Source organism: Sphaeramia orbicularis, chromosome 18, assembly GCF_902148855.1.
Source record: "Sphaeramia orbicularis chromosome 18, fSphaOr1.1, whole genome shotgun sequence".
Taxonomy (NCBI): Eukaryota; Metazoa; Chordata; class Actinopteri; order Kurtiformes; family Apogonidae; genus Sphaeramia; species Sphaeramia orbicularis.
Genome location: NC_043974.1, coordinates 24,454,212 through 24,466,506, shown reverse-complemented (window position 1 = coordinate 24,466,506; position 12,295 = coordinate 24,454,212). Strand labels below are relative to the sequence as shown.

The 12,295-nt window shown below is 38.3% G+C and overlaps 1 protein-coding gene across 12 annotated transcripts in view; it reads right to left on the bottom strand.

The window, feature by feature from the left end:
• mark2b (MAP/microtubule affinity-regulating kinase 2b) overlaps positions 1–12,295 on the bottom strand; it is a 56,264-nt gene that overhangs the window by 21,672 nt on the left and 22,297 nt on the right. For 8 of the 12 annotated variants that reach the window (XM_030161742.1, XM_030161745.1, XM_030161749.1 and 5 more), the window contains exons 4-14: positions 10,246–10,294; positions 9,955–10,020; positions 9,191–9,261; positions 8,479–8,535; positions 6,122–6,358; positions 4,761–4,880; positions 3,715–3,817; positions 3,417–3,529; positions 2,420–2,494; positions 2,147–2,204; positions 151–302 (exon numbers count right to left, since the gene is read on the bottom strand). In XM_030161742.1, coding sequence (XP_030017602.1) covers positions 151–302; positions 2,147–2,204; positions 2,420–2,494; positions 3,417–3,529; positions 3,715–3,817; positions 4,761–4,880; positions 6,122–6,358; positions 8,479–8,535; positions 9,191–9,261; positions 9,955–10,020; positions 10,246–10,294 — 1,101 coding nt within the window. The remainder of the gene's footprint in view (positions 1–150; positions 303–2,146; positions 2,205–2,419; positions 2,495–3,416; positions 3,530–3,714; positions 3,818–4,760; positions 4,881–6,121; positions 6,359–8,478; positions 8,536–9,190; positions 9,262–9,954; positions 10,021–10,245; positions 10,295–12,295) is intronic. The other 4 variants (XM_030161743.1, XM_030161754.1, XM_030161753.1 and 1 more) reach the window with 2 other exon arrangements.

Sequence of the window (12,295 nt, the reverse complement as noted above, 5' to 3'; positions counted from 1 at the left end):
TTTTATATTTCATTACAACTTCTTCTCTCACAGCGCTTGTTTGTACATGCAGTAATATCAGCGACATATAATCATGATATGCTGCAGTTTCTTTGCATCACTTGTAGCACACATGTGTGTCATGTCAGCAGTGTGGGTGCTAGGTCTCACGGTGGAGGGTGTGGCACTCTTCTTGCGGTCTGAGGAGACCAAGGGGCTAGCGGGCACCTTGGTAGTGGAGCTGCCCGATGAACTCTTTCTCCCAGAATCCTCCCCTGCAGTGCGGTTATCTCCTTGACCCCCCCTCTTAGAGTAGGAGGAGCCTAAGGAAAAAAAAAAACAAAGTGCATCAGACAGCCGTCACTAGACGAGTGTCTTCTGTTTCCTTGTTTCCTCTCCACTGAAGACTCACTTAATCTTTATTAACCTGAGTATTGGTCTGACTGACTACGACTGCACTGTAGTACTGACTGCATTACATCCTGCCCACCTGTCATTCTTACATAATTTTTTGGCCAAGCATCCTGCTCCCTTCTGTCCACTCTGCTTATTTTTCCACAACATAACTACAGATGTCTATAAAAACAAAATTCTGTTGTATATCTGGCTGTATATCTGGTTTCTTCTTTCAATTGAAACACTGGAGAAATCAATAACAGTTATGTCAATGTGGTTTGATGATGTACACCATGGGTCACCAACCCTGGTCCTTGAGATCTACTATCCTGCATGTTTTAGATGTTTCCCTCCCTCTTCCAACACACCTGACGGTCATTATCAGGCTTCTGCAGAGCTTGATGATAGGCTTTTCATTTGAATCAGGTGTGTTGGAAGAGGGATACATCTAAAACATGCAGGATAGTAGATCATGAGGACCAGGGTTGGTGACCCCTGATGTACACCACGCTAGTGTGCCTCTTATTGCAGGCCAACACAGTTTCATGATGAACTGATATATTTTATGCTTTCATCCCAGTGAAATAGTCACAAGTAACATTAAACATAAAAGTTACGTTGATAAATGGAATATGAAGGGATCAGCAAGTAATACCATTTGTTACCTTATATTATCTATTTCTCCAGATTTAAATACTGTGAGAAATGTTTAATGTAATGCAAGTAAACAAGTCAGGAAAATATATGCGACAGGTCTAGCCATTTTGACATATTTTAATTGAGAAATGCTACATACTGTGGGTTCTAAACTAACAAACCCAAACAATGACTGTGTTGAAGACCTAGTATAAACTGACATAATACACTAGTTAGCCTAGTAACACTAATGCTGAAAATTACCCCTAAAAACAAAAATTCTCTATGGAAAAAAACTGTACTTAAATTGGCATTTGGCTCTTTTAAATCATATTAGCTGAGTAGGAAAGTTTAGACAGCATTTAACGACAAGCTCTGTATTATTCAAGATGCAAAATCTGTGTTTTGTCACAACTGTAATAAGAATACATATTTTCTCTCAGTTTCTTCTCTTCAGTTACAACAAGAAATATGCAGGAAATATATGCAGTATGAAAACACTAGGAAAAAAAAAAAAAAAAAATCAGCCATAAATGGCTTTTACTGGCTAAAGTCGGTATTTAGTTACAGATGTGTACTGACAGCAAAGGGTGGGTCCCACCAAATACTTAGCACTTTGGTTTGTACATGCTTTTTCCTGAATCAATTGTTTGTGATGCTGTACATACTTCCCATACATCCTGGTTGTATCTTATTACAGAGACTGAGAATTCCATTTGTGTTGTCATTGTTACGTTGCTAAAATAAAAAACCTAATGGTGGACCAAGACTTCTGCTTAATATGTATCACAGCTGTGTATTCTCACTGCACATTAAGCCCACTTCATAGAAAATACATTGTGTGTTGTCATTTGGCCTAAAAGTACAAAGATATGCTTTTTTGGTTTGCATCACTCAGTCCTTTTAACTTAAGTGTTCCTAGGTGTGACTAGACTGTAGATTATCCTTGGAACCAGATGAGTCTAACAACAAGAACCTGTATCAAAAACTGTACAGCTCTGCATTTCCGTCCCTGGACTCTTGTCAATCCCATTCTAATCCCCATCTTCTTCCAACTTTCCATCTCACCATTACCATCTCAACCCCAGCTTCACCCTGTCGGTGCCCCCACCCCTCCGACACACACCAGTCTCACCCTGGTCGGTGGTTCTGCGGTTCTGAGGCTTCTGGTTGGATGACACACTGCGCTGTACCTTAAGAGAGGCAAGACGGACATAGAGGTCAGAGTGGGGTTTGTATGCATCAGGGAATGTAAACACACTTGGGGGCATTAGTATGCCAGCAGGAGAGCTGCGCTAACAGCCACTGTTACAACACCAGTGCTTTTACAAATAAACCTGCAACAGTCCTGAAGGGCGCTGGGACACTGCTTTATGTGTTAGCAATAAAATCTGGGTTCTTATTGTACCTTGTGAGGCGGGGAGGGAGCGTTTATGTTGCTTACATCACTTCCTGGTCGAGGCTTGATAAAACCTTCATCCAGCTGAGGAAAAAAAGAAAATCATGTGCATAAGGAGGAGATCTAAGAGACTGTGTGCAACACAAACATTAAGGACTAAAAATAGTGCTTTTACATGGTACTGTTGTGAAAACACTGAATGTTTTGATCATATATACATGCAGTAAAATTCAGAGATGATAGGAACTATATGAACTCACAGGAGCGCATTTGTTTGATATTTGTGTGAAAAATAAGCTGAGGGAATGCTAGGGTTTTACATAAACAGTGCCATACAGTGAGTACAATAAGTGTATGAGAGACAGAATTATGATAGAAGGGTTAACATAAAATAGGATTAAAACAAACACAAAAAGTTGAATCAACCAAGATAAAAGCAACAACACACGAAACCAAAAACTACAATGGACAATGCAACAGAAACTACATCCAAATTAACTGCAGGTAAGATCTGCTTCCTTTTTGTTCTTGAACCATTCAAAGTTTCCCTTCTCACTTAGCTCTGGTTGCTGATTACTGAGCTCCGCTTTTGAGCAAATGATAATGGTTCATGGGGTAATGATAAAACATATCTGCACAAAACCGGACCTTATAAATTAAGCTGCACAATTAACCACAATGTTATTTAAAGCAATTCTAAAATGGCATATAAAAAGGCTCCAGTTTTATGCAAGTTTAAGTTAAGATGTTTGAGTTAGAGGAAAAATATGTATTTCCAAATGATCACTAATCTGAGCTTCTTTCTTCCGATACTGCCTAAAATCATTACAAAAGGCTATAAATCCTGAAAAACTGAAACTAAACCTGGATAATACTAAACTAAAATTGATCAAATTGTCAAAGTCTTTAGTCCTTAAGCACCTGTAAAACTAATATAAAGTAAACCAAAATCAAACTAAAAGACTAAAGGCCTAATTCAGTTTTATTAAGTAGAAAAACATTGTACCTCAGAGTTCCTATAGTCCAGTAGTAGGTATGTAGCCATCACATCGTTGTACTTCTGATTAACCAGCGAGTCCTGGATCTCCTCCTGAGAGAATCCCATCTGCAACATAATGTCTGCGCACACACAGCAAAACCGGTTTATAATTAGAATGAAGAACTTACTGTAGGTCTGTTACTCTGCTTAAGATAAATTATACTGAAGTCTAGGGGGGAAAGGAACATCTGTAGTGTAGTGTGCCTGTGTGTGGGGGGAAAAAAAGAAATGATTTATCTTTCTTTGTTGGTTCTTGTGCCCCTACCTGTCCTCCTGGGGTCCTTATAGTCTGGCTGCGGTTCGATGTAAGGTTTCAGCTCATCCTCCTCATAGCCCACATTCATCCACCGGTCCCTCATTATCTGCTGCTGGGAGCAAGCCAGTCAGACAAATAGAAGAGGACACAAGATGTCACAAAGAATAAAGGGGCAAGAAGGGAAGAAGGAGAAAAGGTTAACAGGGAGAAAAGAAGGGGGGGAAATGAAGCATTACTGAGAAACACGAGTCAATAGATTTCCTTCTTTCATGGTGAAGGAAATCAGGTGTACTTTATCTTCAATATGCAAATTAATCTTGAAAAATGGACTGTAGCGTCATGTTTCATAGACAGGTTTACAAACCAATTCACACAGCCTCTGGCAAATAAAGTTGTGCAAAAACCTGACTTTAACACAGCTAAAAGTGTATTTCTATACACTTCACTTTCGAAAAAAGAAAAAGACCTGCTTATCAAATTTGTTAAGACTCCCTGTTTACACACACAAACTCTACAGCAGGTGCAAATGAAAATAAATTCTAGCACTAGGGCTTTAGTTTTCTTTATTTTTACAGGGCCATCATAACGTTAAGTAGGTCAAACAAGGAAAAGATCAAGCAAAAATTATATTATGTTAAGAGAAATGGGCAAAAGAATGCAAGAAGTAAACACGATTGTTTATGTTTTCATGGTATTCATCCAAGTGAAATCAATCAAAAAATGTTATGCATTCAATTTAGTAACCTGTAAATCCCAAGGTAACATGCATTTACTATGCCTTTAGAGGCCACTTTACACTTCAGCTACAAACTCACATGTAGCTGGTAAAGCAAGCCTGGTATACCATATATTACTGTCATGCTGCACATAACATTTTATGTTAGGAACATAACAGATGAAACTCAAGTACCTCTAGTGTGTTACTGCCAAGTTTTAAGGAGCTATACTCAAGTTGTTTTAAATATTGATCAATCTGAATAATTTAACCTCTAATGTCCCATTTTTGTGTCCTGTCTCTAAATGCAGGATTTTTGCCCCAGTGCAATGGGCCATACCTCAAGACTGCCTCTTTTAGAAGGGTTTAGGATCAGGAACTTCTTCAGCAGGTTCTCACAGTCTGTGGACATGTAGAAGGGAATCCTGTATTTGCCACGTAGCACACGCTCTCTCAGTTCCTGGGAATCGACAAGAGCACAGAGAATCAACAACAGACTCATCTTAAGAACAACAGAGCATGCAGAATGAACATACAGGCTATGCTAGGATTTACCCTGAAGTTTACTAGAGGTAAAGGTCTATCATTTGGGGGGTTCTCACCCAGGGCATCACTCAAGCTAGAACCACCACTGACTGAGATACATCACTAAATTTTACACTTAGATTAATTCTCAATGTAATAAGTGCTACTATTTACACATAAACACTGGGTGCATTTTTTAAAAAAACATTTTCTGCTAAAAAGATATTATTCAATTTGTACGTTGAAAGCACCGACATAGCCACAAACCACAAATATTCAATGTTAATCACATCAATATGTAATTTTCTTCAGTGCTCTTTATTCACACAACATATTTAATAGCTTGCACTAAACTCATTAACCTCTGTAATTCTGCACTTCCCTCTAGAGGGGTCTGATTAGTTTGCATTATTAAGACACTAATGGAGATGAATTTATGAATGAAGGTTGTGTCATGGCTGAGATGTAGGATAAAATCCTTCGATGAGCAATGAACTTGCACAATTAGGCGTCGAATTTGCATAAAAATCTATGAACTACTCCAGCTTTGATAAAATGTCAATGAAATTATCTGAAGCTCCTAAACAATTCAGCATCAGTATTTCATATGCTTTTGTGATGCTACATTTAAAAAGACAGAAATGATAACTGTGAGTTAAATCAGAGGCCTGAGTTAAATAAATAGTAAGAGCAGAAACGTAGGTGTTAAACCAAACTCCATAACAGCAGTGTGCAAAGACATTCTTGATAAGCCCAGTTGGCTGTTCACAGGCATGTTAATATCAATATCACCGCATTCAATGTCATATCGCCCACCCAAAATGTGTCTGCACTTCCAGAATGAGTCATATGGGTACTGACTGCACAGTGTGATAGGTGGTGTGAATAACTACAGTTCAAAGGCAGTGCTTAATCTCTTTTGTTTGAAAACTAAACTGAATAAAGTACCAAATTTCAGGGCCAGTTTTGTGCATCACACCACCTAAAAAACAAGTTTGAGAACAAAGTACTTAGGCTGAGGCTTCAAATCTGATCACATTTGCACATTCACTGTAATCTGTAGGGGAGAAGGAACAGAAACTAGCATGACAAATACTACAACCACCCACAGAATACAGACATCTGATTATGTAATACATACAAATGCACACAAGCGCACACTCTCCCATTTCTGACCTTGAGGTTCTGTCCATCAAAAGGCAGTGAACCGCTGACCAGTGTGTAGAGGATCACCCCCAGGCTCCATACATCCACCTCTGGCCCATCGTACTTCTTGCCTTGAAACAGCTCTGGAGCAGCGTAGGGTGGGGAGCCACAGAAAGTGTCCAGCTTGTTCCCGAGAGTAAACTCATTACTAAAGCCGAAGTCTGCTATCTTAATGTTCATGTCTGCATCCAGCAGCAGGTTCTCTGCCTGCAGACAGAGTGTTTGGGATACAATGACAAAAAGATAAGCGCAAAGACAAAGCATTAGATTTTTTTTTTTGCCATTTTCTTGCATATTTAATCATTTATTGTATTCAGCAAAATGATTTGGTTTATATTAATGAACTTATACAATCCTTTGCAATATTGTTCTGCCATTCATGCCAGTAAAGCACCTGAATCGAATTGAAGCTGAAGTAAAATGGACAATAAAAGAAAGAGATAATAGTATGGAGAGCAAGCACAGGTAGAAGAAGAGAAGAACGCTTTTTTTTTCCCTCAACATAAACTAGAAGAGCATTCAAAGAGCACAGACCTCCACCAAGGCCAGCAAAGCAGTCTGCATCTCATAACACAGTATTAGGCGTTATACATACATATCATACATATACATACATACATATACAAATTGTTTTTATGTCAAACATATACGCAGAATGAAGCTAATAAGATGTAGTCTTAAAGAACTGAAATTTCGTATTGAATGAAAAGAGACTTTTGTTACTTGATAGTATCAAAGCAATTCTGTTAATGGCATAAATGGCTCAAAGTTCAGTATCCAGTTTAGCTTCTATGTTGTTGTTTTAATTCTGCTGTTCCCATTCTAAGTTGGCCTGGGGCTCTCCAGCTTTAAAAAAGAGGGAGGGTTTTGGAATTTTTTTGTCATATAGTAATATGATATTCAACATACAAAAATGCTTTTCATTGAACTTCTTCCAAACAATGGCCAAAACCTCACAAACAGGCTACCCTGCTTTGTAGTATCTGTACTTTCCCCAACATGAATTTGAAGCAAATATATTCTACCTTATTACTGACAGTAAACAATTGGCAGTAACAGGGTACACACACAATAGAGTAAATGAAAAAACCCAAATGCATAGAGAATTAGGTTTACAGAGTAACAGATTGAGGCCTACATGCAGCACAATGGGCAAAGGGAGCTAGCACAGTTTTTTCTGTGTGTATCCTAGGCCTAGAGTGAGCTAGTGAGCAAGGAGGCTGTGGTTGCCTAGCAACAGGTGCGCTCTCCTTTTCACTTGCTCTGAATACTCTGCAGCTTGTGTGTGTATGCGCAGATTAAATACAAAACTGACATCATCTCCAGGCTCTGACCTTAGAAATAAATGAGCACCAGCTTTTCATTTTTTTCCTGGCAGATTTAATTTTCTATGGCTAATTAAGATTAATTCTAAGTTCTTACAAATTTGGACACTTTGATGTTCGCTTGTTAAGGGGCTGCCTTAGAAAAAGAAACATCAGTACAGTATAGAGGGGGGACATCCAAGATATGATGGCAGCTATACTTAGTCTTTGTTATTCCAGTTTCAGTGGGAAATGCAGGCTCATCGAAATGTGCATTTGCAGCGTAGGATATACTAGAGGTAAATCTGTGACTGATTTGACATTACAATCCTCAGATAAGCAGTGATTAAGATAAAGTGCAGGATGGGATGCATTACAGTAATGAGAACTGTCTGTCCTCATAAGCCATGAATTTTCTCAATACTGTTTTTTTAGATCATAAATACAATCATTACCTGTGAACAAACAGAAACTATTTTGTCAAGTCATTGGAAATGTTGCTTGCAATAACGAAAATAAACATCAGTGTGACAAATCTTCCACGGACTGAGAAGTTTCTGTGTGGTTACTGTAACAGTAATCATGATAATGTCGTGTCTACAGGTCTGCCTGCTAGCACAGTAAGAGGATTTACAATTCTGCATAATACTATGAACCAAAATGACCTGGAAGCATTATTTTTCTGTGTTGTGTTTCAGTTTTGGAAAAATTTCAGTACCAGCAAAGAGGAATCAAATATACTGAAAGGGTAAAAAAATTCTAAACTAGGGGACAATGAAATAAGAGGATAGCAGGGAAACACAGTGGCAGACGGCGCATGTGTTCTGACACATGGGTAAACCCCTGCACCACAAGAGGGATATTATATCATCTTTGTGATTAACCTTTGCTGATTCATGGGGGGCGGGATTTCATCTCAAAAAGCTAAATCATGTGAAGATTAATGGACAGAGAAAGAGAGCGAGAAAGAGGCTTTGCTTGCTCTTGCTTTGACACTCAATATAATTCAATGTGTGTTCTCACCTTGAGGTCTCTGTGTACTATACACTTCTGATGGCAATACTGCACTGCTGACACAATCTGGAGAGTGAAAAAGTGAGTGAGAAAGGGAGAGAGGGAGGGGGGAGGAGATGGACAGAGTTAGAGAGGTGAGAAAACGAGTTCAAGACACTGAGAAGTCTTCATTAGGATTTTATTAGGTAGCAAACGTGAGGACATGCTAGGGATGCAAAATTTAAGCGATCCTCTCAACTGCTTACATTTTAATGATCTATCGTAAATTATTTAAAGCATTTTAGTAATTGACATGGTCTACTTTAACAGTATAACCCTGATAAATTAGATATGGATGACAGCTTAAGTACTCACAAGTTAAGTTAGTGAATAAATGAAACACATGTCACTTTTAACAATAATTGTCCAAACAAGTTTGTTACAGTTAATGAAATCTAAGGAATAAAAGCAATGCAACATGAACTAAACCTACACAGAACTGGATGGAAAATTAGATTAATTTTCCATCAGTTATAATAGTGTTGGAAAAAATGCTTTGCACAGTGCATTCTCTCCTCTCCATTTTCAGCTTCTAAGAATTATGACTGCATAAATCTTGAAAAACTACAACTACACAAAAACATCTTTCATCCAAATCACTACACTGAAAACAAACATTTACATCCAACATACCATAAAATATCCATTAGACATGTTTACACATTTTGCCCTCATCACACACCTGTCTGAATTTGGCACGGGCCTCTTTCTCCTTCATCCTGCCGTGGGCCACCAAGTAATCAAAAACCTCTCCTGGGAGATGAGAGAAAGAAGAGGAGAGCAGATTTAGTGTTGGAACCTGATGCTTGTCTTCTTAAATCCAGAGTACTGGGTCAATGAGACACTGAACTCAATATTATGCTTTGGGATCCAAAGGGCTAAAAGGCCCAAGTCAGTCAAAGCTGGTGTCCTTAAGAGAATATTTTTATGCCGCCCCCCTGAAGGAGAGGCAAGGGGTATTGTTTTTGGTTCGGTTTGTTTGTTTCTTTGTTTGTTAACACTATAGCAGCAAAACTATTGATTCAATTCATACCAAACTGGGTTTCTAGATTGCCAGTGACCTAGAATAGATGTCATTATATTTTGGGAAAGGTAGGTAAAAGTTCACATTTTTTATGATTTTTAAAATCTTCCCAATTACTTATAATGGGCGAAATACGTGTGAGGGGCAGGGTTTGTTGTGCCTGGCACCACTTATGTTTGTTTCAAGGATAAAATAAAATATATTTGTAACATTTTGTCACATTGTTTGCTTTATTATTTAGTGAACAGCCATTATCAGGTGTTAAGAAAAGATCCCACATATATGAACAAAAAAGGTTGTTTCTGACAATAAAAAAAAACAGGCCATGGAGGCCACAGATTGTGCTGGTGGGAAGCAATATGACTCTAACATACAAAGTGCCAAGCCTCAGGGGGAATGATTTCACAGTGACACACACTTACCTCCACTAGCATACTCCATTACCAGGTACAAAGTCTTCTCTGTCTCTATCACCTCGAAGAGCTTGACTATAGGTAGAGAAGGACAATCAAAGGCGAGGGATAAGTGGACAGAGAAAAGGAGGAGGTGGGAGGAGGAATGGGGAAAAAATTAACAGCGGAGTGAAAGCAAAAACAATGAGATGAGAGAGAAAAGCAGAAACAGTATTATCATTTAACCTTAATACTCCAATAATGTTTCGCTGATCATGAGGGGAAAAAAAAAAAACACGTGGAAAGTTCAGAGTGACTCACCTATGTTGGGGTGATTCAACATCTTCATAATCCTCACCTCTCGGAAGAGCTGTGAGAAACGAGCAACACAAGGTGCTATGTCAGATATGCTACCAGATGTGAGGTGATATTACAGTGATTTGCAAATATATTCAACATGCATGCACCTGCTGTTACAGAGTATGTGTTAAAGCAGTTTAGTTTTTGACGTAACTAGGCAAATTACTTATCAGTCAGCACACTGAACGTAAACTCTTGACTTTATGTATAGACTGAAGAAAATCTACACCCCTGGGCAAGATTTTGGCTATTCATAAGTGTCATAGGAGAGGGAGGATGGTTAAAGACGTGACTGACAATTTTAATTGCAATCACTGTTATGATTGTGTCAAACATGATGGAACTAAAACTGTTCTGCTTTCCCTTTGCAGCATTAAACAGGGGCAGGTCCTCTATCTTTTTAGCATGCAGTTTCACATTCTGATTTTTTCCCCCTGATTTCTGTCTGTGTGGATACATTGTATGTGGTTTCAGTGTACACCAGAGTGGGCAGCATTGAAGAAAAAAGCAGCATATTTCAGATGTGAATTTCAGTAATCCTTCTCATATTACAGTTCAGACTCAAGATGGAAAAACGTTCAATAGAATCAACATTTATTTCCTGTGTATGGGTCAGATTACTAGAGAGGAAGCAAAAACAAACAGTGATGACATACTTGCAGTAACTGAAGCAACACTACTCATTTAAACCAAAACTCAGGCATTGTTTTGGATTTTAGACATTGAGCAGTTTTACTCGTCCCGAGGTGTATGACACATTAAAAATACCAATTCCACCTGCACAAATTCAACCTTTTCAAGTTAACAGGGGGTCTAAGGGGAAATTATTTCTAATGCAAATCAACAGAAAGGCTCAGTCTACTCTAGGCCTATGGCATATTTCTGCAGCCATTTAACTCAAAGTGACATTACAAGCAGACATTTAGAAACTTTCAAACTTGAAAAATTTTTGTGACACACAACCCTACACTGTTATGCAACATTAACAGCTGCTGTGTTATCGTGACTTGCTCCTTTCAAGGATGATATTAAAGTAAAGCAGTACACACTCTCTGGGGAAAAAAACCATAAATGATAATACAAAATAGTGTATGAAATTCTACACGTTTTGAAATACATGATCACAGAAATAAATGTAAGCCTTCCCCTCCCTCCATATTGGGTATTGTAGTGTGCCATTTCAGCTGATCTCAATTATGACTGAAGCTTTGTGCACACAAGACGAATATAACCTTGGAACCTCAGCCGATTTAGAAATGAACACCCTACGTCTGTGTTTCATTTGAAGCCTGCTTTTACTCAAATTTATTGACTTTAATCCCTGACACTGATTTTCTGTACTATCACTTGCAGATATGGGTCAAAAGATAGAAAAAAGCTCCTTTCTATACACTGTCATCCACCGTCTAAACTTTCGCTCTCCTGGAGGATTTAAATTTGTTCTTTCTTTGCCATATCACAACCTGAGCCTCCTGAATTTGCAGCCACAAAAATTTTTTTCATCATCACCAGCATGGCCTCCACAATCCTCAACCAAGGAAGAGGGAAGAGAGCTGAAACAGGGTAGGTAATTTGCTGTGGAATTTTTACTTTTCAAATTACTGACATGGTAGATTCACATGGGATTAAGATCACAGAAAATCTACAAATATTACAAATTACCAGAGGTCCATGGGTAATCTATCCTATGTGAAGAAGACATGAATTTTTTAAACATATAATTGTCAAGATAAACAAAGGATCGACACTGAGCTTCCAACAGAGTTTGAAAAGTCAGAGTAATAAGAAATAGATTAAAACTCGTTGGTTTTGGAGATTTTAAAATGAAACCTACTTGGATAAAATAAAACATCTACAGCTCCAAACCAAAGTCCATGAATTTGTATTTTGTGTGTTCTGCCAGTGACCATACATCATTGGATTTATGTTACATTTTCCCTTTCAGTGTCTTTGCCATGTCTTTTGCAATGTCTTGTCACGTGGTCTGTCACATTTGCACACTACTGTATGT